The sequence below is a fragment of the Salvelinus namaycush genome, unplaced genomic scaffold, assembly GCF_016432855.1.
Source record: "Salvelinus namaycush isolate Seneca unplaced genomic scaffold, SaNama_1.0 Scaffold1755, whole genome shotgun sequence".
Classification (NCBI taxonomy): domain Eukaryota; kingdom Metazoa; phylum Chordata; class Actinopteri; order Salmoniformes; family Salmonidae; genus Salvelinus; species Salvelinus namaycush.
The window spans coordinates 2133-28767 of NW_024058514.1; the positions used below are offsets into that span (position 1 = coordinate 2133).

The following is a 26635-nucleotide window of genomic DNA, read 5'->3' on the forward strand; positions in this document are numbered from 1 at the left end:
GATCTGGATAAACTCATTGTGAAGGTGGATTTTGTGGTATTTATAGCCACAGTGATTAATTGTACAGGACAAGTGTCCAAGAAGACTAAGAGGCTGGATATCATTATATCTTCTGCAACTCTTTTGCACACCAGTATCACGACTTTACACACCATCATCTGCTCATCATCATCTGCCCATCTATCACTCCAGTGTTAATCTGCAAATTTGTAATTACTTTGCTACTATGGCCTATTTATTGCCTTACCTCCTTATGCCATTTGCACACACTGTATATAGACTTCCTTTTTTCCCCTATTGTGTTATTGACTGTACGTTTGTTTATTCCATGTGTAACTCTGTGTTGTTGTCTGTGTCACACTGCTTGGCTTTATCTTGGCCAGGTCGCAGTTGTAAATGAGAACTTGTTCTCAACTGGCCTACCTGGTTAAATAAAGGTGAAATAGCTAAAAAATAATAATAAAAAAAGCCAGAGAAGATTTTGCCGAGCAGGACTACAAGGACTTTTGTCACCAGGAAATGTCCTGCCCTCACAGGAGGATTCTGAGGCTGTGTTGGACCTGATTAGAAGGAGGTTTTTACAGAAAAGCAGGTTGATTTTATTTAGTTAATTTCTTTTTTGGTAGTTTGTATGATATTTTATTTATTTTTACCCAAATGTTTTCCTTTTTTGGGATCCTTATTATCCACCCGCACAGTAGGTGGCGGAATGCACATTTAATTGTTGCGAACGCCATTATACCATAGAAGAAGTAGGAGGAGGAGGAGGGACAGCGACATCTGGTCATTCAAGGATTTTCATTCCAGTGAGCGGGTTGTTGTGGTTTCTCCTCTGTGTGTAAACTTTATTTTACTCCTTTCAAGATGCCGATGACTCGGTAGAGAATATGCATCTCAGGTAAGCTGCATATTACTGAAATGTCTGCCATGCATGGTACAACGACTCACTCTGCTGCAGTAAAACGATACAAACGTTAGTTTGCCAACTGGCTAGTTTGGTGGTTTTTGTTATCACCTAGCTTACCACGTGCCATGTTGGTGTTAGCTAGCAGGCTAGCTTTCCAGTTAGGAGTGACTGCACCATCACTCTCTTACCGAATCAGCCTTTGAAGAAGAAACTTACCAGATTCTGAGTAGCATTTGGCCCCTGATTCGACTGTCGTTGCTGCGCTAATGGCAACGTATTCTCAAGTGTACTACTGATTAACATTGATCTGGTCAAAAGTAGTAACGTCAAACGGTATTGGAAATAAGGTTCAATTCCCGACGCTACCGGGTTCTATATGCCTGCACGTTGTCTGTGCCCAATAATGTTGGTACCATGTTTTGTGCTGCTGCCATGTCGGTACCATGCTCTGTTTTAGGTCTAACTTTATGTTATGGTGTGGCCGGTGTTGCCAACTAATTTCCAGGGTAAGTTGCTAGAGGCAGGTTGATGTGACGCAGAATATATAATAACGTTACTCAAATTGATTTGTCGTTTGTTCAGGTACAGACTCCCACTCTTTTCTGGATGTACAATTGTGATTGAGACATGTTGGTTGATGTAAGTTCTGTTCAAGATCAAACATTCGTGACCAACTATATTCATTGGGTTTGTCTCGTCGAACCCGTACTAATGATGATTCTGCAGTCAGCCTACAATGATTTGCAATTTGCTGAAATTGCTGCTGCCTGTGCACGAGCTGAGCGCCTGCTGGTGACGTCACTCACAATGCACTTTTGCAGCCACACACGTGTGTTGTGACTGAGTGTGTGACAGAGAAAATCGTTTTTGTGTAATTTAGAGGGAAAATGTGAATTTTTTTTGTTTGTCACTTTTCAAAAGTTGCTAAAAGTTCCAAATGTTTAAAAGTAGCTAAATTTGTTGCTAGGTGCTGATTGGAAAAAAGATGCCAGGGTAGTCTGAAAAGTTGTGTTGATAAAACAGTTACTAGAGACAGGAGATCAAGTTGAGACATAGGACGAGGTGTATAATTGTATAATCAGGCAGTTTTATTCAAGTGTAAAAATATCTGGCAAAGCGTGCAGCACGGCCCCTTTCTGTCTGACTCATAAGGAATCGTCGGAAGAGAGAGCGCTAAACATATTGTACAGCTTTATATATGCATTGAATGAAGTAGGTTGATCTGGTAGTCTGGCCTTCTGATTGGTCGCTCCGGGTCGTGGGTAGTCCTGTTCGGCCTGATGTCGACGTTCCGTTGGCTCCCAACACAGTTCTTTGTCTTTAGTCCCAACCCTGAACATAGTGTGTGTGTGTGGGGTTGTTTTAGCAGATTCCTGTTCATGGGGGAGGGTTGTGTGTGTGGGTCTGTGGCTGTTATCTGATGAGAACAACATGTGTGGGGAAGAGAGGGGATGGGTGCCTGTTGTGTCAAGTATAGCTTGTGTTGAGAATTTTGTTATAACAAGTTTCCAGTATCGATTACAATTTCTTACAAATCCCCCTCTTCACGTCTTTATAGACGTGACATAAAAGTAAAAAACAAAACTATGGGATAAAATTTGTCAGAAGACAAATTTTTAATTCCCTCTCTTCACGTCTCACAAGAGACGTGACATAAAAGTTTCTTAGTCCTCAAATAGATAGACAGGTCCAGCTTCCCCATCATCAAGCAATGGGAACATTTGGGCCCTTTCCTGATTAGGGTCTATGGCGGCAGTGATAACACGGCTAGCAAGCGTGCGCGCACATGGAATGCAACAGCATCCACAAAGTACAAGAATGCCCACAAAAACGGAAATAGATACTAGGATAGAGGAAACCAGCGTCTTATATTTACCAAAAGCATCCATCCATGAGTCCCACATAGAAGTGTCCACTCCAGAATGCTGTTTCATCTTACCATTAAGGGTACGAAGTCCCTCCAATGCTACAGTCAGACTCCCATCCGTAGCTGTGTTATTGGGAATGAAAGTACAACACTGCTCACCAAACATTGCACAGACCCCCCCGCGTTCAGCCAATAACATATCAACCGCGATTCTATTGTCCATGGACCGCCTCGAAGCCTTGTTGAGTCCAATTGCCCAGTTTCTGGACATTAAAATGAATGTAATTAATTCGGTCCACATTTTTATTAACTGTGCACCACCAACAGACAGAAGATTCAAACCCAGCTGCCACTTGGCCCACCAGTTTATATTCATCTGGCACCCCCTAGGGACACCAATAGCATCAATGTAAGTTGAGTCGTAAATGAGCAAGGACCAAAAAGGAGACCACTCCAATAACTACACCTGGAGTGGCCAATCACACATTAGTAACCAAAAAACGAGAATATGTTAAACCCTTAGGTCCATCCCTCTATACAACCTGTACCAGGTGGGCTCGTCGCCACCCGGGAACTTCAAACCTTCACAACAGGGAGGACAAACATCACTTTTTTATTCATTCGACAACATCAACTACAGCAAACCAAGGGTCCTCCTCTGTCAGGCCCACTCTCCTGCGGAAGCTTGATTTCGTATCAGCCTCTCCAACTGGATCATCAACCAACGGCATCATACCAGAGGCCCTTTCCACATCTGTAACAGACTTCTTCAAACAAGGTATGATACAGGCAACACAGCACATGAGCATGCGAAAAACAACAACTAGGGTCTCATCACTGCAGTGTACTTACCAAACCAACCACCCAGCCAAGGGACCAGTCCACTCCTCCACACCTGCAAGACCCTTCATCTCCACTGATAACCTTGCCAACCCACTCAGAGCTTTTGAAATGCTCCCATCCGGACTAGTATTGTTAGGGACAAACATGCAACACTGTTCTCCAAACATTTTACATACACCTCCCTGGTTGGCCAGAATCATGTCCAGTGTTAGTCTATTGTGTCTACTGGTTTTAGAGGTAGCATCCAATTGTTCAGCCATCCCTGTAAGTGCTGTGTGGGTGTATTTAACAAATCATTATTAATTATAGTAGATATAATTGATCCAGACATTTTGTTTTAGCATCAACAATAGCTGGGCCAATGATGGGCATCAGATGCCACAGGCCATCTTTCCTGTTTAACGTCTGGAATTCGTGGGGGACCCCTATTGGGACCCCCAACAGGTTGGTGTGAATGTTATCTGTACCCTCGGACCAAGGAGCGTCACGTTTCTGCCGTCTCCTGGGTTGGTCCCAAGCCTCTGTGTCATGTGCGGCTCCCAGAAGTTGGTTAGCTGTAACCTCAATAATAGGCTATGGTGTTTATCAGACTGGCCAAAACACATGTGCCCTGACAATCTCCTTTCAAAATGGGGTCAACCGCCTGGCAGGTCCACACATCCACCATACATCAGCAACACCTCTAGTTAATAGTGACATTAGTGATGCAGGCAGTAGTAGGGAGCCTCCCATAGTCTATACCTCTACCTGTACCAGTGATACAGCTGTAATATCCCCCATATGCCTTAACTCCCCACGGTGCCTTCTGGGGAGGGACTTCTGGGAACACAAGACTCAGAGTCTTACACAGGGTTGAATTTGGCTTAAGCTTTCCAATATGCACATCCAACCTTCCCCATTACTTAGGACACATGGGTGAGCAGCCAGAATAGGTCTGGCATGTCCACATACGACACAGTCCTTTCTATTAAGTGTTTTGTAAGCCAACCACATATTCTCCCTTCCCTCATAACCAGTTTCAGTCCCCAATTGGTCACTATCTGAGATGTCTTTTACATTTATTACCTGTACCAGATTGGAGAGCTTAGGTGATGGCGTGGGACTTGGTCTTGAAGTGGTGGAGGAGGCTGGCTGAACCCTGGTCTGTTGGAACTGGTGGTGGTTCTGGCGGTACTGTGATAGTAACATCCCCATCGTATCCTAATCAGACAGCTCAGGACTACAAGCAGTCCTGTAAAAACCCCATCCTCTCCCAGAGAACACATCATCAGCCAGAGATCAAGCAACACTTTCACTTCTATGAACGTACACAGTGATGAGAGGGCGGGGTCAGGGATTCTTCATTAAGGAGTTGACCCCCCGAACTCTATTAGCAACGGTTCTTCTCCTTAACTCTGTGATCATTCGGCAGTGTCAGTGTGTCTCACCCTCCAAGTGCGATATGCCCCCAGGTCGGGTGAATCACCTTCTCCTTTAATTCACCTGTAACGCATGAAATCCTGGACATACAAGTTTGGCTAACAAACAGTTTCTCATTTGTTCTATCTGATTATATATTTAACTTCTATACCCATTTGTTAGCTAGTAATTTTTAATTTTAAATTAGTTTATTATCCAATAGGCCCCAATCCTATCCTAGACCACAATGTACCCCTCTCCCGTTTGATACCTGGCCCTGGCCAGGTATCAACCTTACCTACTCTTAATATTGACTTAGGTAAGATTAGTAAAATATTCTTATATTTAAATGCTTATGTATTTTCCTGCCCTATAGGCTTAAAATATCTCCTGTTCACACCTCAATGTATCATATCTTCCCCCATTTATTATCGATGACAAATGGGATTTTTTCTGTTGTATTACCAAATCAATAACAGCCCATTCAAAACCGTCATAGCCAATGTTTAAAAACAGAAACCTGACTCCTCTGTGGTTAAAACTACAATTATGGTCAAGAGTTATAACCTCTATTATAATCAATTTACCTCAAAATTAGTATTCCAAATGACCACAATTTCATTATCCTCATTACATTCCCCCGTGGGTGATCAAACCACATGAAAATGCAATGAAGATAGGTCAAAAGGTTACATCACCTCCTTACATTCGTGTTCCATACTATATCTAGACATACTAAAAGAACCCTTTATCTTAAAAAATCCCTTGTTTAAATAAAACTCAGAAAATAATCCTCCTAATATATATATATAAGTGTACTCCTTTAAGATATCTTATCTCTGGGAACACGGAAACCCTTAACCTAAACGTTTACTACAAAAACAAAATTATGTCACCAGCATTCAACCAGGCTCCCCGTCGGCTGGGAGACCGTTGAGTGCTGCAATACTGCCATCTTCTGTCCATTCTCTGCACAGCTCTCCACCCGCTCTATTCAACCTTCCCAATTTAAGCCATATTAGTTTCTTATTTTAACTTTTGTTTAATAATTTAAAAAAATATATATATATTTTTATCTATATTACCTAGTTAGACTAGAGTGTCCGTGACATACATCCATGGGGATCCGGTTATAGTTATTCTATTAACCATGTGAAAGTGCCCAGGGACACCCCAAAAATCAGTAGGAATATCACAAATAAGGGGCCAGATATCCCTAGCCTTGCCCAGGGAGGGAGAAATGTCCCTCTAACTGGGCGAGGTTCCTTTTTCAGGGGAGGCGGAGTTTGATGCCGCATCCCCTGAGTCAGGAATGTCTTCATTTGGAATCGAATTTAAGCTGTTTAAATCAGCTCTGACTTCTGTCAGTGTTCTAGAAGGGATTGGGGCTGGAGTGCAATGTGTGAGGTGGTGCCAAGGTGCGCCTGATTTACCTTTGACCTGGACTGAGTGTGAAGTAACCTCCCTCACTTCGTACGGTCCAGTCCACCTGGGTTCTAGCCACTTTCTCTTGTGGACTTTAACCCCACCCAGTCACCAATTTTTACCTTCAGTGATGGCGGATCTCCCGTCAGCTCCCCCATTTGGACCTTGTGAATCTGTGTGGAGAGAGCTGCAGAAAGTTCCGTCAATTATCAGACATTACAATTTGTTGTACATCAAGGGCGGGCATATGACCTCCCTCCCTTGGTGGACCAGACATAACTCTCCCAGTCATTATCTCATGAGGAGAGAGATGGGTGCCTGCACCTGGAGAGGCTCTCATGGCCATCAACGCCAGGGGCAGGGCTTCAACCCAAATCAACTTCAAACCTGCACATACATTTGATTGGCGCGTTTCACGAGGCTTTTGAGATTGTGTTCTGTACACTAACCCAAACTTGTGCACAATACCCAATCTTTCCTCCACCTGTCTCAGGTGTTGGTTACTAAAATGGGACCCGTTTGTCGGATCGGATTTGCCTTGGAACTCCATACCTTGGTATGAGTTCAGTCTGCAGGCACTTAATGACTGACCTGGCATCCTCACGTGCTGTTGGTATTTCCTCGACCCATTTGGAAAACCTGTCTACCATTACCAAAAGGTACCTTTTCCCATATGTCACATTATCTGGCTCCATGTCAGTGTAATCTATTCTTCTGTCCTGAAAACAAGCGTTAGGGACTGGGTATGAACCCATGGGCGTTTGATATGGTTTCTTTGGATTGTGGCTACCACAAATGCCGCACTTATCACAGAATAAATCTGTCATGTCTTTCATGTGTGGGTGCCACCAGATGTGGGACACCTTCTGTAAAGTCTTTAGTTTGCCTTCGTGTGTGGGCCCATGAGCTTCTCGTATTAGTTCTGGACAGAGGTTTGCAGGGGCCACTAGTCTGCCATCATGGCATCTCCACAGTTCATCAGGTCCTTTGGTGGCCCCTTTCTGTCCCCATACTGAGTGTTCATAGGGTCCTGCTGAAAACTGGAGTTCTTTTATGTGTTGCCCTGTGAGCTCAGTCCGAGCTGGTTGGATCTGAAGTATCATTTGTCTCGGGGTGTATCCACCAGCTTTCTTGGCTGCTTTGTCAGCTGCATCATTTCCCTCGCTGACTCTGTTTTTCAGTTGTTGATGTCCTTTACACTTCATGATGGCCACCTTCTTAGGTAGTGAGACTGATTTAATCAGTTTTTCCATCTGTGTCTTGTGTTTGATTGGCAGGTTTCCTGTGGTGGTGAAGTTGCGTCTAACCCATTGTGGTCCATCAGTATGGACTGCTCCATGAGCATACGCTGAGTCGGTGTAGATGTTTACAGTCTTTCCTTCAGCTCTTTCCAGAGCTTGTGTCAAACCTATGATTTCAGCTAATTGGGCTGATGCAGGTTGTGGGATGATGGCAGATTCCAAAGTCACATGTGATCTATCCGGGAGCTGCTGCACCACTGCGTATGCTGCTATGTTCCCTTCCTCTCCTCTATAGCAGCATCCATCTGTGTATAACCATAGGTCCGGGTTGGTGAGTGGTTCGTTCCCCAGGTCAGGTCTCAGTTTCAGTTCTTGTGCAGCTCTTTCTGCACAGGAGTGGGGTAGACCTTCTTCAGCATTGAGTGCGTCTGCCATGTTTTTGTCAGTGTTGACAAATGTGATGTGTGATTGTGTGCATTTATTCTGGATTTTCGTTTTTCTTTCAGCGCTGAACGTGAATTCTTTGCTCATCAGATATGCTGCAACCCCATGGTGGGTGTGGATTTCCAATGGATGGCACATTACCAAGTGGGCTGTTTTTTCAATAGCTTTTGCCACTGCAGCTACATACCTGGAACATGTGGTTTGTCCTACTTCGATGTGGTCCAATTTGGAGGAGTGATACATCAACACTCTTCTCTCCCCCTCTTGTTTCTGAAAAAGGATGGATGATGTAAATCCTTCTTTTTCAGAAACATCCAGATGGAACTTGTTTTTGTAGTCAGGTGCTATTAAGGCTGCTGCCACAGAGATCTGTTTTCAAGAGTGCAAAAGCCTTTTATGCTTCAGTAGTCCAGGTCAATGATGAGTGTAGGTTAGTGGTGGGCAGCTTCAGGGCCATGGGGCATATTCATCTGACATGCCCTGGAAAGGAGGAGGTGGTTGCTGATTTGGGTCTGGGTTTGGGTGATTGTATGCAGGTTGCTGGGCTGCACGTGGTTGGTACATCATTGGCCTGACTCCTCCACGTCCTCTTGGGGTGGTTTGTCGTGCCCGATTGGTCATCCAGTAATGTTGGGTCGGTGTCAATGGGTATGGGCACTGACGTGCCATATGTCCAGTTTGTTTACAATTGTAGCAGTCCATTGGTCGTGCTTGTCCTGTCCCCCAGGGTGATGGGTAACGTGGTTGTTGTCCCCATGTTGAAGGATAACCTTGTTGTGTTGGTTGATAGTATGGTGGGGTGACCATGGGTAGTGACTGATCCAGGAGTTGTGATGGTAGGGGAGGTCCCTGTGGGGTTGACATGGGGGGTTGTTGTTGCTGTATCATTTGTGAAACCGTTTTTTCAATGATTTGTGAGATGTCTGGTTGATCTTCAGCCACCATCTGTTTCTTGGGTTTTTCCCCTTTCTGGGCCTCTTTCAGTTGTAGTTTCAAAAGTTGTACCTGTAGGGACTGGACTTGTGTTTCAGCCCCTCCCTTATCCTTGTTGTATTGGGTGATGTGGTGATGCACATGGGAGTTGAACTGAGCCTGGGGAAGTGCCATTAACCCCACAGTGCCTCTGAGTTTGGTACGGACCTCGTTTGGAGCTCCGCTCACCACCATCTCCTTCCACATGCTGACCGTGGTGGCAGTGTGGTCATATGGTTCTTCGTGGACAGTTCTCCATGTGTTTTTTGCTCTGTCGAGGTAGGCTGCCGGTTGTTCCCCTGGATTGATGGTGAATGATGAAAGGGTTGCATGATTTCGTTCTGTGGGATATGCCCTTCTCAACACTGCCCACAATTGTGCCCGGAAGTCTCCCTGGGCCAGTGCAGCCGGGGCTGTGGCAAGATCTGCATCTCTTATCAAAGCACTCATGGTGGTATGGTCTGTTGCTCTAGCCAGAAGGGCCCTCATGTCACCTAGACAGAGCCGTAGACCTGAAGTCAGTGTTTGGAGTTGAAGGAGCCATGCAGAGGCACCCCCATGCAGGCTGGGTAATTGTTCCATCAAAGTGGTAAGGTCTGTCATTTTCCAGGGTTGGTATTCTTCATGCCCTCCGTCCGGAGTGGGCCTCAACGGCATCTGCATCTCCGACCCTCCCCGTCCTCCATATTGGGGATCCCAGTCTGCCCTGGACGAGACACCCCTGCTGTTCTGTTCCCTGAGACGTACGGACTGTCTAATAGGTTCGACCAAATCCGTCACCTTCCCCATCATTACCCCTTTTATATGGTACGAGCCCCCTCCACGTTCAGCATCTTCTAACATAGATTTGGCCAGTGCCACTGAGTCCCTGAGGTCTCGCTCCACCTCCTCTTCATCTTGTCCTGTTCTGTTCTCACCTTCATCGTCCTTGCTGTGGTTTCCTCTTAATGAGGCCCCAGAGGAACATTGTCCTGGTGGCGACCATGACCCTTCAGTGACTGTTTGACTATCTCCCCGTGTTCTGCTTCTAAACCAGTCTGGGTTTGGAGTGGAAGAAAACTGAATCAGCTCTCTGTCTTCTCTCATCAAAGGGCCTGGTTGAGACCCACCACCCCGTCCTTGTGGATAGGTAAATAGAGAGCCACCATGTCCCTGTAGTGAGGCTGGTTTCGAACCCTCACCACGTCCTTGTGTGTGAGATCTATCCCTTTCCTCCCTTTCTTGATGATCAGTTCTCTCTTCACACATGAGTTGCCCTTCTTGGATCCCCAAAGTCATGTTACCTTTTAGGTGTCCTTCATGCACCACAAACACCGGTGCCTGTATCACAGCAGGGGTCAGAAAAGGGTTTTGAGGGAGGTGGGTGAATGGATTTTGAGAATAGGGAGGTGGTGTTATTTTCTCTCCCTGTGGCAGTTCCGGGTATAAATGGGTTGGGGCCGATGGGGCGACTGTGGTGGTAGGTGGGGCGTCCTTATTGTTGGCCATGCCCTCTTTGGTGTCAGTTGGTGCTCCAGTGACCACCCCCATCATGTCAGGTTTTCTGTACGGGAGTGCCCTTCTGATTTCTTCAATTGCCCACGATCCTATTTTCAGCTCAGCCTCTGCTTTTTCCCTATGCTTTGTTCCCTCCTTTTTGAATAAGTGACTCTTATTCTTTTCAACTTCATTTTCTATCCCTTCCTTCACTGCTTCCTCTAATTCTTTCTCCATAGTGAGGAGTTGCCCTTTTGATGGGGCAGCTCCACTAAGGTAACCTGCCTGTGTCCATTTAAGCCTCACTTCGTCCCATACCTTCTTGATTGTTTTATATTGTATTTTTCCCCCTGCTCTGTCTTTTATTCTCTGATCTAAGTATTCATTGAATTTGTGTTTGGGGACGATGGTCGTGGCCATTTTGTCGTTAAGCTATGTCTGGGTCTATTACTATCTTTGTATACTTTAGCCCGTCACTGATCGAAACCAGCGAAGTATCCTTGGCTCTAACACCGACCTATCTCGTGTCCGACCCGCGTGCACAAAGAATTTTATTACCGTGTATTCAATGAATTATTTTTCGTTTTCCAACAATATTTCAGCTATATCTTTTTGGAACAATATATTAATATATTCACGCGCTCCTGATATAATTGGAATGACAATTTTAGGTACTTATATTCAAAAGTTATTATTGCTTTTCGCTTATTCAATTAATTAAATACTTTGGCAAAATATTTCAGAACTGTCCTTTTGGTACAATGTATTAATGAATTCAAGCGCTCCTGATATAATTGGAATGACAATTTTAGGATCTTTTATTCGAAAGTTATTATTGCTTTTCGCTTATTCGATTAATTAAATACTTTGCCAAAACATTTCAGAAATTTCCTTTTGGAACAATATATTAGTATATTCTAGCGCTTCTAAAATAATTGTCAATTTAATTCTAGCCCTTAAGGAATTACCAACAGCTCAAGAGGGAAAAATCAAGTCAACTTTCAGCGCGGCGGCTGGACCACGACCTAAACTTTTTGACTCGGCGGTCACTTTCAACACAGTCTCAATTTAGCATATCAGTAATTAGTAGCAATCAGTCTCGTGGAACGTTCAATCACTCACATTAATTTGGAGAGTTTCAGGTTTAATACCATTACTCCTAGCTCAAGCTTAGATTTCTCACCGATGCTCCTAGTGGAAGAATATTTCGACTAGTCCCAGATTACTAATTCGACTTGATTTTATACTTCGCAGATATCTTTACACAATGCCTTCGGTTACGGACAGTTTTCACATAAAATTTAACAATAATCCATACTCGCCTTCAGAAACACTGATCTTAATTTGGGTAAGGACTATAATATAATATGCAGATTTCGATTTAACAGGTACTGCTTACCTCTTTATTTGTCGAGCTCTTTGATCAGTATCCTGAGGCGGGCTGAATCACCGAAATGCTCTTGATTACCAGTCACCCCTCCTTCTCGAATCTTTCTCCAACCCGTCTCCTCTCTCATCACTTTCTATGGACCGAATTCCAAGATTTTAAATAACCATCCTCTGCATACCAAGTTTTGTTGATAAAACAGTTACTAGAGACAGGAGATCAAGTTGAGACATAGGACGAGGTGTATAATTGTATAATCAGGCAGTTTTATTCAAGTGTAAAAATATCTGGCAAAGCGTGCAGCACGGCCCCTTTCTGTCTGACTCATAAGGAATCGTCGGAAGAGAGAGCGCTAAACATATTGTACAGCTTTATATATGCATTGAATGAAGTAGGTTGATCTGGTAGTCTGGCCTTCTGATTGGTCGCTCCGGGTCGTGGGTAGTCCTGTTCGGCCTGATGTCGACGTTCCGTTGGCTCCCAACACAGTTCTTTGTCTTTAGTCCCAACCCTGAACATAGTGTGTGTGTGTGTGGGGTTGTTTTAGCAGATTCCTGTTCATGGGGGAGGGTTGTGTGTGTGGGTCTGTGGCTGTTATCTGATGAGAACAACATGTGTGGGGAAGAGAGGGGATGGGTGCCTGTTGTGTCAAGTATAGCTTGTGTTGAGAATTTTGTTATAACAAGTTTCCAGTATCGATTACAATTTCTTACAAATCCCCCTCTTCACGTCTTTATAGACGTGACATAAAAGTAAAAAACAAAACTATGGGATAAAATTTGTCAGAAGACAAATTTTTAATTCCCTCTCTTCACGTCTCACAAGAGACGTGACATAAAAGTTTCTTAGTCCTCAAATAGATAGACAGGTCCAGCTTCCCCATCATCAAGCAATGGGAACATTTGGGCCCTTTCCTGATTAGGGTCTATGGCGGCAGTGATAACACGGCTAGCAAGCGTGCGCGCACATGGAATGCAACAGCATCCACAAAGTACAAGAATGCCCACAAAAACGGAAATAGATACTAGGATAGAGGAAACCAGCGTCTTATATTTACCAAAAGCATCCATCCATGAGTCCCACATAGAAGTGTCCACTCCAGAATGCTGTTTCATCTTACCATTAAGGGTACGAAGTCCCTCCAATGCTACAGTCAGACTCCCATCCGTAGCTGTGTTATTGGGAATGAAAGTACAACACTGCTCACCAAACATTGCACAGACCCCCCCGCGTTCAGCCAATAACATATCAACCGCGATTCTATTGTCCATGGACCGCCTCGAAGCCTTGTTGAGTCCAATTGCCCAGTTTCTGGACATTAAAATGAATGTAATTAATTCGGTCCACATTTTTATTAACTGTGCACCACCAACAGACAGAAGATTCAAACCCAGCTGCCACTTGGCCCACCAGTTTATATTCATCTGGCACCCCCTAGGGACACCAATAGCATCAATGTAAGTTGAGTCGTAAATGAGCAAGGACCAAAAAGGAGACCACTCCAATAACTACACCTGGAGTGGCCAATCACACATTAGTAACCAAAAAACGAGAATATGTTAAACCCTTAGGTCCATCCCTCTATACAACCTGTACCAGGTGGGCTCGTCGCCACCCGGGAACTTCAAACCTTCACAACAGGGAGGACAAACATCACTTTTTTATTCATTCGACAACATCAACTACAGCAAACCAAGGGTCCTCCTCTGTCAGGCCCACTCTCCTGCGGAAGCTTGATTTCGTATCAGCCTCTCCAACTGGATCATCAACCAACGGCATCATACCAGAGGCCCTTTCCACATCTGTAACAGACTTCTTCAAACAAGGTATGATACAGGCAACACAGCACATGAGCATGCGAAAAACAACAACTAGGGTCTCATCACTGCAGTGTACTTACCAAACCAACCACCCAGCCAAGGGACCAGTCCACTCCTCCACACCTGCAAGACCCTTCATCTCCACTGATAACCTTGCCAACCCACTCAGAGCTTTTGAAATGCTCCCATCCGGACTAGTATTGTTAGGGACAAACATGCAACACTGTTCTCCAAACATTTTACATACACCTCCCTGGTTGGCCAGAATCATGTCCAGTGTTAGTCTATTGTGTCTACTGGTTTTAGAGGTAGCATCCAATTGTTCAGCCATCCCTGTAAGTGCTGTGTGGGTGTATTTAACAAATCATTATTAATTATAGTAGATATAATTGATCCAGACATTTTGTTTTAGCATCAACAATAGCTGGGCCAATGATGGGCATCAGATGCCACAGGCCATCTTTCCTGTTTAACGTCTGGAATTCGTGGGGGACCCCTATTGGGACCCCCAACAGGTTGGTGTGAATGTTATCTGTACCCTCGGACCAAGGAGCGTCACGTTTCTGCCGTCTCCTGGGTTGGTCCCAAGCCTCTGTGTCATGTGCGGCTCCCAGAAGTTGGTTAGCTGTAACCTCAATAATAGGCTATGGTGTTTATCAGACTGGCCAAAACACATGTGCCCTGACAATCTCCTTTCAAAATGGGGTCAACCGCCTGGCAGGTCCACACATCCACCATACATCAGCAACACCTCTAGTTAATAGTGACATTAGTGATGCAGGCAGTAGTAGGGAGCCTCCCATAGTCTATACCTCTACCTGTACCAGTGATACAGCTGTAATATCCCCCATATGCCTTAACTCCCCACGGTGCCTTCTGGGGAGGGACTTCTGGGAACACAAGACTCAGAGTCTTACACAGGGTTGAATTTGGCTTAAGCTTTCCAATATGCACATCCAACCTTCCCCATTACTTAGGACACATGGGTGAGCAGCCAGAATAGGTCTGGCATGTCCACATACGACACAGTCCTTTCTATTAAGTGTTTTGTAAGCCAACCACATATTCTCCCTTCCCTCATAACCAGTTTCAGTCCCCAATTGGTCACTATCTGAGATGTCTTTTACATTTATTACCTGTACCAGATTGGAGAGCTTAGGTGATGGCGTGGGACTTGGTCTTGAAGTGGTGGAGGAGGCTGGCTGAACCCTGGTCTGTTGGAACTGGTGGTGGTTCTGGCGGTACTGTGATAGTAACATCCCCATCGTATCCTAATCAGACAGCTCAGGACTACAAGCAGTCCTGTAAAAACCCCATCCTCTCCCAGAGAACACATCATCAGCCAGAGATCAAGCAACACTTTCACTTCTATGAACGTACACAGTGATGAGAGGGCGGGGTCAGGGATTCTTCATTAAGGAGTTGACCCCCGAACTCTATTAGCAACGGTTCTTCTCCTTAACTCTGTGATCATTCGGCAGTGTCAGTGTGTCTCACCCTCCAAGTGCGATATGCCCCCAGGTCGGGTGAATCACCTTCTCCTTTAATTCACCTGTAACGCATGAAATCCTGGACATACAAGTTTGGCTAACAAACAGTTTCTCATTTGTTCTATCTGATTATATATTTAACTTCTATACCCATTTGTTAGCTAGTAATTTTTAATTTTAAATTAGTTTATTATCCAATAGGCCCCAATCCTATCCTAGACCACAATGTACCCCTCTCCCGTTTGATACCTGGCCCTGGCCAGGTATCAACCTTACCTACTCTTAATATTGACTTAGGTAAGATTAGTAAAATATTCTTATATTTAAATGCTTATGTATTTTCCTGCCCTATAGGCTTAAAATATCTCCTGTTCACACCTCAATGTATCATATCTTCCCCCATTTATTATCGATGACAAATGGGATTTTTTCTGTTGTATTACCAAATCAATAACAGCCCATTCAAAACCGTCATAGCCAATGTTTAAAAACAGAAACCTGACTCCTCTGTGGTTAAAACTACAATTATGGTCAAGAGTTATAACCTCTATTATAATCAATTTACCTCAAAATTAGTATTCCAAATGACCACAATTTCATTATCCTCATTACATTCCCCCGTGGGTGATCAAACCACATGAAAATGCAATGAAGATAGGTCAAAAGGTTACATCACCTCCTTACATTCGTGTTCCATACTATATCTAGACATACTAAAAGAACCCTTTATCTTAAAAAATCCCTTGTTTAAATAAAACTCAGAAAATAATCCTCCTAATATATATATATAAGTGTACTCCTTTAAGATATCTTATCTCTGGGAACACGGAAACCCTTAACCTAAACGTTTACTACAAAAACAAAATTATGTCACCAGCATTCAACCAGGCTCCCCGTCGGCTGGGAGACCGTTGAGTGCTGCAATACTGCCATCTTCTGTCCATTCTCTGCACAGCTCTCCACCCGCTCTATTCAACCTTCCCAATTTAAGCCATATTAGTTTCTTATTTTAACTTTTGTTTAATAATTTAAAAAAAATATATATATATTTTTATCTATATTACCTAGTTAGACTAGAGTGTCCGTGACATACATCCATGGGGATCCGGTTATAGTTATTCTATTAACCATGTGAAAGTGCCCAGGGACACCCCAAAAATCAGTAGGAATATCACAAATAAGGGGCCAGATATCCCTAGCCTTGCCCAGGGAGGGAGAAATGTCCCTCTAACTGGGCGAGGTTCCTTTTTCAGGGGAGGCGGAGTTTGATGCCGCATCCCCTGAGTCAGGAATGTCTTCATTTGGAATCGAATTTAAGCTGTTTAAATCAGCTCTGACTTCTGTCAGTGTTCTAGAAGGGATTGGGGCTGGAGTGCAATGTGTGAGGTGGTGCCAAGGTGCGCCTGATTTACCTTTGACCTGGACTGAGTGTGAAGTAACCTCCCTCACTTCGTACGGTCCAGTCCACCTGGGTTCTAGCCACTTTCTCTTGTGGACTTTAACCCCACCCAGTCACCAATTTTTACCTTCAGTGATGGCGGATCTCCCGTCAGCTCCCCCATTTGGACCTTGTGAATCTGTGTGGAGAGAGCTGCAGAAAGTTCCGTCAATTATCAGACATTACAATTTGTTGTACATCAAGGGCGGGCATATGACCTCCCTCCCTTGGTGGACCAGACATAACTCTCCCAGTCATTATCTCATGAGGAGAGAGATGGGTGCCTGCACCTGGAGAGGCTCTCATGGCCATCAACGCCAGGGGCAGGGCTTCAACCCAAATCAACTTCAAACCTGCACATACATTTGATTGGCGCGTTTCACGAGGCTTTTGAGATTGTGTTCTGTACACTAACCCAAACTTGTGCACAATACCCAATCTTTCCTCCACCTGTCTCAGGTGTTGGTTACTAAAATGGGACCCGTTTGTCGGATCGGATTTGCCTTGGAACTCCATACCTTGGTATGAGTTCAGTCTGCAGGCACTTAATGACTGACCTGGCATCCTCACGTGCTGTTGGTATTTCCTCGACCCATTTGGAAAACCTGTCTACCATTACCAAAAGGTACCTTTTCCCATATGTCACATTATCTGGCTCCATGTCAGTGTAATCTATTCTTCTGTCCTGAAAACAAGCGTTAGGGACTGGGTATGAACCCATGGGCGTTTGATATGGTTTCTTTGGATTGTGGCTACCACAAATGCCGCACTTATCACAGAATAAATCTGTCATGTCTTTCATGTGTGGGTGCCACCAGATGTGGGACACCTTCTGTAAAGTCTTTAGTTTGCCTTCGTGTGTGGGCCCATGAGCTTCTCGTATTAGTTCTGGACAGAGGTTTGCAGGGGCCACTAGTCTGCCATCATGGCATCTCCACAGTTCATCAGGTCCTTTGGTGGCCCCTTTCTGTCCCCATACTGAGTGTTCATAGGGTCCTGCTGAAAACTGGAGTTCTTTTATGTGTTGCCCTGTGAGCTCAGTCCGAGCTGGTTGGATCTGAAGTATCATTTGTCTCGGGGTGTATCCACCAGCTTTCTTGGCTGCTTTGTCAGCTGCATCATTTCCCTCGCTGACTCTGTTTTTCAGTTGTTGATGTCCTTTACACTTCATGATGGCCACCTTCTTAGGTAGTGAGACTGATTTAATCAGTTTTTCCATCTGTGTCTTGTGTTTGATTGGCAGGTTTCCTGTGGTGGTGAAGTTGCGTCTAACCCATTGTGGTCCATCAGTATGGACTGCTCCATGAGCATACGCTGAGTCGGTGTAGATGTTTACAGTCTTTCCTTCAGCTCTTTCCAGAGCTTGTGTCAAACCTATGATTTCAGCTAATTGGGCTGATGCAGGTTGTGGGATGATGGCAGATTCCAAAGTCACATGTGATCTATCCGGGAGCTGCTGCACCACTGCGTATGCTGCTATGTTCCCTTCCTCTCCTCTATAGCAGCATCCATCTGTGTATAACCATAGGTCCGGGTTGGTGAGTGGTTCGTTCCCCAGGTCAGGTCTCAGTTTCAGTTCTTGTGCAGCTCTTTCTGCACAGGAGTGGGGTAGACCTTCTTCAGCATTGAGTGCGTCTGCCATGTTTTTGTCAGTGTTGACAAATGTGATGTGTGATTGTGTGCATTTATTCTGGATTTTCGTTTTTCTTTCAGCGCTGAACGTGAATTCTTTGCTCATCAGATATGCTGCAACCCCATGGTGGGTGTGGATTTCCAATGGATGGCACATTACCAAGTGGGCTGTTTTTTCAATAGCTTTTGCCACTGCAGCTACATACCTGGAACATGTGGTTTGTCCTACTTCGATGTGGTCCAATTTGGAGGAGTGATACATCAACACTCTTCTCTCCCCCTCTTGTTTCTGAAAAAGGATGGATGATGTAAATCCTTCTTTTTCAGAAACATCCAGATGGAACTTGTTTTTGTAGTCAGGTGCTATTAAGGCTGCTGCCACAGAGATCTGTTTTCAAGAGTGCAAAAGCCTTTTATGCTTCAGTAGTCCAGGTCAATGATGAGTGTAGGTTAGTGGTGGGCAGCTTCAGGGCCATGGGGCATATTCATCTGACATGCCCTGGAAAGGAGGAGGTGGTTGCTGATTTGGGTCTGGGTTTGGGTGATTGTATGCAGGTTGCTGGGCTGCACGTGGTTGGTACATCATTGGCCTGACTCCTCCACGTCCTCTTGGGGTGGTTTGTCGTGCCCGATTGGTCATCCAGTAATGTTGGGTCGGTGTCAATGGGTATGGGCACTGACGTGCCATATGTCCAGTTTGTTTACAATTGTAGCAGTCCATTGGTCGTGCTTGTCCTGTCCCCCAGGGTGATGGGTAACGTGGTTGTTGTCCCCATGTTGAAGGATAACCTTGTTGTGTTGGTTGATAGTATGGTGGGGTGACCATGGGTAGTGACTGATCCAGGAGTTGTGATGGTAGGGGAGGTCCCTGTGGGGTTGACATGGGGGGTTGTTGTTGCTGTATCATTTGTGAAACCGTTTTTTCAATGATTTGTGAGATGTCTGGTTGATCTTCAGCCACCATCTGTTTCTTGGGTTTTTCCCCTTTCTGGGCCTCTTTCAGTTGTAGTTTCAAAAGTTGTACCTGTAGGGACTGGACTTGTGTTTCAGCCCCTCCCTTATCCTTGTTGTATTGGGTGATGTGGTGATGCACATGGGAGTTGAACTGAGCCTGGGGAAGTGCCATTAACCCCACAGTGCCTCTGAGTTTGGTACGGACCTCGTTTGGAGCTCCGCTCACCACCATCTCCTTCCACATGCTGACCGTGGTGGCAGTGTGGTCATATGGTTCTTCGTGGACAGTTCTCCATGTGTTTTTTGCTCTGTCGAGGTAGGCTGCCGGTTGTTCCCCTGGATTGATGGTGAATGATGAAAGGGTTGCATGATTTCGTTCTGTGGGATATGCCCTTCTCAACACTGCCCACAATTGTGCCCGGAAGTCTCCCTGGGCCAGTGCAGCCGGGGCTGTGGCAAGATCTGCATCTCTTATCAAAGCACTCATGGTGGTATGGTCTGTTGCTCTAGCCAGAAGGGCCCTCATGTCACCTAGACAGAGCCGTAGACCTGAAGTCAGTGTTTGGAGTTGAAGGAGCCATGCAGAGGCACCCCCATGCAGGCTGGGTAATTGTTCCATCAAAGTGGTAAGGTCTGTCATTTTCCAGGGTTGGTATTCTTCATGCCCTCCGTCCGGAGTGGGCCTCAACGGCATCTGCATCTCCGACCCTCCCCGTCCTCCATATTGGGGATCCCAGTCTGCCCTGGACGAGACACCCCTGCTGTTCTGTTCCCTGAGACGTACGGACTGTCTAATAGGTTCGACCAAATCCGTCACCTTCCCCATCATTACCCCTTTTATATGGTACGAGCCCCCTCCACGTTCAGCATCTTCTAACATAGATTTGGCCAGTGCCACTGAGTCCCTGAGGTCTCGCTCCACCTCCTCTTCATCTTGTCCTGTTCTGTTCTCACCTTCATCGTCCTTGCTGTGGTTTCCTCTTAATGAGGCCCCAGAGGAACATTGTCCTGGTGGCGACCATGACCCTTCAGTGACTGTTTGACTATCTCCCCGTGTTCTGCTTCTAAACCAGTCTGGGTTTGGAGTGGAAGAAAACTGAATCAGCTCTCTGTCTTCTCTCATCAAAGGGCCTGGTTGAGACCCACCACCCCGTCCTTGTGGATAGGTAAATAGAGAGCCACCATGTCCCTGTAGTGAGGCTGGTTTCGAACCCTCACCACGTCCTTGTGTGTGAGATCTATCCCTTTCCTCCCTTTCTTGATGATCAGTTCTCTCTTCACACATGAGTTGCCCTTCTTGGATCCCCAAAGTCATGTTACCTTTTAGGTGTCCTTCATGCACCACAAACACCGGTGCCTGTATCACAGCAGGGGTCAGAAAAGGGTTTTGAGGGAGGTGGGTGAATGGATTTTGAGAATAGGGAGGTGGTGTTATTTTCTCTCCCTGTGGCAGTTCCGGGTATAAATGGGTTGGGGCCGATGGGGCGACTGTGGTGGTAGGTGGGGCGTCATTATTGTTGGCCATGCCCTCTTTGGTGTCAGTTGGTGCTCCAGTGACCACCCCCATCATGTCAGGTTTTCTGTAGGGGAGTGCCCTTCTGATTTCTTCAATTGCCCACAATCCTATTTTCATCTCAGCCTCTGCTTTTTCCCTATGCTTTGTTCCCTCCTTTTTGAATAAGTGACTCTTATTCTTTTCAACTTCATTTTCTATCCCTTCCTTCACTGCTTCCTCTAATTCTTTCTCCATAGTGAGGAGTTGCCCTTTTGATGGGGCAGCTCCACTAAGGTAACCTGCCTGTGTCCATTTAAGCCTCACTTCGTCCCATACCTTCTTGATTGTTTTATATTGTATTTTTCCCCCTGCTCTGTCTTTTATTCTCTGATCTAAGTATTCATTGAATTTGTGTTTGGGGACGATGGTCGTGGCCATTTTGTCGTTAAGCTATGTCTGGGTCTATTACTATCTTTGTATACTTTAGCCCGTCACTGATCGAAACCAGCGAAGTATCCTTGGCTCTAACACCGACCTATCTCGTGTCCGACCCGCGTGCACAAAGAATTTTATTACCGTGTATTCAATGAATTATTTTTCGTTTTCCAACAATATTTCAGCTATATCTTTTTGGAACAATATATTAATATATTCACGCGCTCCTGATATAATTGGAATGACAATTTTAGGTACTTATATTCAAAAGTTATTATTGCTTTTCGCTTATTCAATTAATTAAATACTTTGGCAAAATATTTCAGAACTGTCCTTTTGGTACAATGTATTAATGAATTCAAGCGCTCCTGATATAATTGGAATGACAATTTTAGGATCTTTTATTCGAAAGTTATTATTGCTTTTCGCTTATTCGATTAATTAAATACTTTGCCAAAACATTTCAGAAATTTCCTTTTGGAACAATATATTAGTATATTCTAGCGCTTCTAAAATAATTGTCAATTTAATTCTAGCCCTTAAGGAATTACCAACAGCTCAAGAGGGAAAAATCAAGTCAACTTTCAGCGCGGCGGCTGGACCACGACCTAAACTTTTTGACTCGGCGGTCACTTTCAACACAGTCTCAATTTAGCATATCAGTAATTAGTAGCAATCAGTCTCGTGGAACGTTCAATCACTCACATTAATTTGGAGAGTTTCAGGTTTAATACCATTACTCCTAGCTCAAGCTTAGATTTCTCACCGATGCTCCTAGTGGAAGAATATTTCGACTAGTCCCAGATTACTAATTCGACTTGATTTTATACTTCGCAGATATCTTTACACAATGCCTTCGGTTACGGACAGTTTTCACATAAAATTTAACAATAATCCATACTCGCCTTCAGAAACACTGATCTTAATTTGGGTAAGGACTATAATATAATATGCAGATTTCGATTTAACAGGTACTGCTTACCTCTTTATTTGTCGAGCTCTTTGATCAGTATCCTGAGGCGGGCTGAATCACCGAAATGCTCTTGATTACCAGTCACCCCTCCTTCTCGAATCTTTCTCCAACCCGTCTCCTCTCTCATCACTTTCTATGGACCGAATTCCAAGATTTTAAATAACCATCCTCTGCATACCAAGTTTTGTTGATAAAACAGTTACTAGAGACAGGAGATCAAGTTGAGACATAGGACGAGGTGTATAATTGTATAATCAGGCAGTTTTATTCAAGTGTAAAAATATCTGGCAAAGCGTGCAGCACGGCCCCTTTCTGTCTGACTCATAAGGAATCGTCGGAAGAGAGAGCGCTAAACATATTGTACAGCTTTATATATGCATTGAATGAAGTAGGTTGATCTGGTAGTCTGGCCTTCTGATTGGTCGCTCCGGGTCGTGGGTAGTCCTGTTCGGCCTGATGTCGACGTTCCGTTGGCTCCCAACACAGTTCTTTGTCTTTAGTCCCAACCCTGAACATAGTGTGTGTGTGTGTGGGGTTGTTTTAGCAGATTCCTGTTCATGGGGGAGGGTTGTGTGTGTGGGTCTGTGGCTGTTATCTGATGAGAACAACATGTGTGGGGAAGAGAGGGGATGGGTGCCTGTTGTGTCAAGTATAGCTTGTGTTGAGAATTTTGTTATAACAAGTTTCCAGTATCTATTACAATTTCTTACAGTTGCTAAATCTAGCAACGAAATTGCTAGGTTGGCATCACTGTGTGTGGGGTCTGTCGTGTTTTGTCCAAAAAATTTAAACAAATCCCAGCTCCCCTTCCCCAGGAGACTTTTTGGTAGGCCGTCATAGTAAATACGAGTTTGTTCCTAACAGACTTGCCTAGTTAAATAAAATGAACATTGCTCTGGTCAAAAGTTGTAAAGTAAACCAACTCACTTTTGTACGTCGCGCTGGTCCTTACAACTGACCTTCTTTTAGCGCCCAAAAAACGTAATACTTCCAGATCAACTATAATATCAATACCATTTGTAAAGCACAATTTCTCCCCTTTCCAACAAAATCAATGACGAGGCCTTCATGATGCCCACCTCTGCATGATTCAAGAAGGCAATGAGCTCCGTCGGGTCTTTTTAAAAATGGCGGGTGGGGAAGCTAAACCTATTGCGTGACACGGACCCAATCCGGCTTTGCGGTGCACCATGTGCATAAATGTATTATGTGCCCCCACACCAGAGGTGATCACCACACCAGGTTAAAATATCAAAACAAACTCTGAACCAATTACATTAATTTGGGGACAGGTCGAAAAGCATTAAACATGAAGGGCAATTTAGCTAACTTGCACTTGCTAGCTAATTTGTCCTGGGATATAAACATTGAGTTATTTTACCTGAAATGCACGAGGTCCTCTACTCCGACAATTAATCCGCACATAAAACGGTCAACCGAATCGTTTCTGGTCATCTCTCCTCTTTCCGGGCTTTTTCATCTTTGAAGTTATATGGTGATTGGCATCTAAACTCCCATAATATTACCACGACAAACAGCGACACAGCTCGTCTTTCAATCACCCACGTGGGTTTAACCAATGAGGAGATGGCACGTGTGTACCTGCTTCCATAAACCAATGAGGAGATGGGAGAGGCAGGACTTGCCTGCGTCAGAAATAGGAATGACTTCTATTTGAGCCCATGGCAACGCAGACGCTCGTTGACGTGCGCGAGCAGTGTGGGTGCAATAATAGAATAACATAGATTCCTACATTTATTTTAGCAACACTCGCGCATGTGAAGCGAGCGGTGTAGTCAGGGTATGATGGTGAGGAGAGATGTCATGTGGGGAAACTTATTTTTTCACTCGACCTGTCCAACTTATCGCCTTTAAAATGTAATTAAACCCTATAAAGGGTGTATATATAATGTGTCATTACATGCCTATTTGAAGGTTTGTCGAATTTGAATCAGGTTTTTAGGGCGGTGCCAAAGTGATCTTCAGAAGTGAACAGCGGCTTTTGAGTCATGATAGCTTGCAGTGATGATGCAAAAAATGACTAGGTATCCACCCTTATCCTGTCCCTTTCTTGTTTTCAAAAGGTGAGGGAAGTGCTACACCTGGTGGAGAGAGGCTGTAAGACAGAATTAGTTGCTTTATGCGTGCTGTACGTTACGCCATGACACGTCACGATGGAACATGTAGTGTCGGAGGGGTCTTTTTTTTCATCTTTTCTCCAATACTATAGAGCCATTACCATGTCAATCAACGCTTGAATAGAAACGTATTTCACACCCCAGATTTTGATGTCAACACAGTCAAATTAGTTTTCTTTGCAGCCTCTTTTGAATGTCGCGGTTACGCACATTTGTACAGAATGGGGTTAGCGTACGTTACACGGTATTGGAAATAAGTTTCCATTTACGACGCTACCAATATCGGTTTCTATATGCCTGCACGTTGTCTGTTCATAAATGGAACTCTGTAATTTTCCTCCTGGTTGTGTCCCGCTTCTCAGCCCTTCACCTTAAAGGGATACTTAAGGATTTTGGCAGAGGCCTTAATCTACTTCCCAAATCAGTGGATACAATTTCTGTGTCCATTATGAGAGAAGATAAAGGTAGTTTCATAAGCGAATATTAACTAGCATTAGCGCAGCTATGAAGTATATGGTTATCAGCTAGCATGCTAGAACATACCTGTGAGGCTTCCAGTCATTGTGCTAGCTTTAGTGGGGAAGTGCACTTTGGGGTGGACGTTCAGGATGTGGTAAATGACTCGTAAGTGACTGTCTGTAAATGATGATCCTCAAAGACAAGGATATGTCAGATTATTATAATTATTTTGTGAAGCTACTGTTTGATCTGATGGGCTCTATTTAAGAACCTTCTATCCTCTCACAGAAGCCAAACTATAACTAACATTATTTTGTGATTCCTTCTATAGAATACCTGATTCCAGACCACGACACTGATGCGCTTTGTGAAAATCCAGGTTTCTCAATCAGCACGCTAATAAAATGTTTGCCTTATATTCTCCAGGGTTTGAGTGCTGTGGTCAGTGGAATTTCAGCGTTGGACTCCAACATACTGGTAAGTTGTGGTTCTGAAACTGTCCCAAATGGCGCCCTCTATAGTACACTACATTTGACCCGAGCTTTAAGGGCCCTAGTCAGAAGTAGTGCACTAGAAAGGGAGGTCTTTCCCAGAATAACAAGCGTTCTCTGCAACCACATGATAAACCTTTTTATAATCTCGTTTGTCTGACTTCCTGTTGATGCTAAATGACCTGACACCCTGCTGAGTAGTCTAGTTAAATGTCCTCTTTTTTTTTTTTTTTTTTTACAGTTGACTGTCCTGAAACAAGATGGCTGTTCTGGGCTGCTTTTAAACCTCTACAGGATCAGTGTCCTGAAATCTGGAACGCTGCTGCTCAGTATGTGACTAGAAAGGCATTCTGAACAACAGCCAACTTTCCGGGACATCGACATGTCTTATATCGTCAGAAAGCTTAAATGTTCGTTAATCTAACCGCAGTGTCTAATTTACAGTAGCTATTACAGCGGGACAAAATACCATGCTATTGTTTGGGGATAGTGCACAACAACAGAACACTTATCAATGCAACTTGATACATTCACCTCTGACATATTGGCTACACAACACGTCAATTAGCCTAATGAAGGTAAGCCATCGTTAGGCACCAATGAGACCAGGTGTTCACTTGATTGACAGAGTCTTGGTCCAAGGACCACCTATCATTTTGAAAGTGATCTAGCTAGATAGCCAATGAGCTGGGCTTTCCAGCAGCATGTGAACGCCTTTTGTACTACAAACAACCATCATGCTAGAGCTGTGGGCAACAGTGTTCATTCTCTGGTGAAAGCAAACAGGACTCACGGTAGTTAATGATACTCAGTGGTTCGTTCTCTTCTACAAACTTTTCTCAAAACTAAAAAAAGAAAACATGGCTACTACTAGTGGAAAAGCTACATTGAAGTCCAAGTTTACAAATTTGGATGAGAACATTGCAGAAATGGACTGGGAGAGTGACACAGAACTCATGGATGAGGACTCCATGAGTGAGTACAGTTTTGATTCCAGTGAGGAAGAAATGTTTTTGGAAGGAGAAGATCCACTTTTAGATCAGTAAGTAAAATAGGTTTTTTGCTTCTCATGCTAATGCAGTTGGTTAAATGGTTGCATATTCATTTGAGATATTTCTATATAGCTATATAGACCTGAGGCATACAATGTATTAGCATAGGCCAAGTGTATTTTCTGTTGGCTATGACATGCTGTTGTTTTTGAGTGTCTTATTGCCTATTGGTCCACATATTTCATCATAGTGATTGTGTTCCCCATACTCTATATAATATAGATGAGTGTTATGTATTTGATGCAGTGCTCACTCCCTGCTAAAATAAAAGTTAAATAAAATAAGTATTAGGAAACTT

General features: G+C 44.2%; 1 protein-coding gene across 2 annotated transcripts in view; it reads left to right on the forward strand.

Annotated features, from left to right (window-relative positions):
* Positions 1-811: 811 nt before the first annotated feature.
* Positions 812-26635, forward strand: part of LOC120037531 (piggyBac transposable element-derived protein 4-like) — a 28565-nt gene continuing 2741 nt past the window's right edge. Inside the window, exons 1-3 of one of the 2 annotated variants that reach the window (XM_038983571.1) lie at positions 812-898; positions 25221-25271; positions 25527-26327. In XM_038983571.1, the coding sequence (XP_038839499.1) occupies positions 26146-26327 (182 nt within the window). In that variant the 5' untranslated portion in view covers positions 812-898; positions 25221-25271; positions 25527-26145. Of the gene's footprint in view, positions 899-25148; positions 25174-25220; positions 25272-25526; positions 26328-26635 lie in introns of those variants that run through there. The other variant, XM_038983570.1, reaches the window with a different exon arrangement.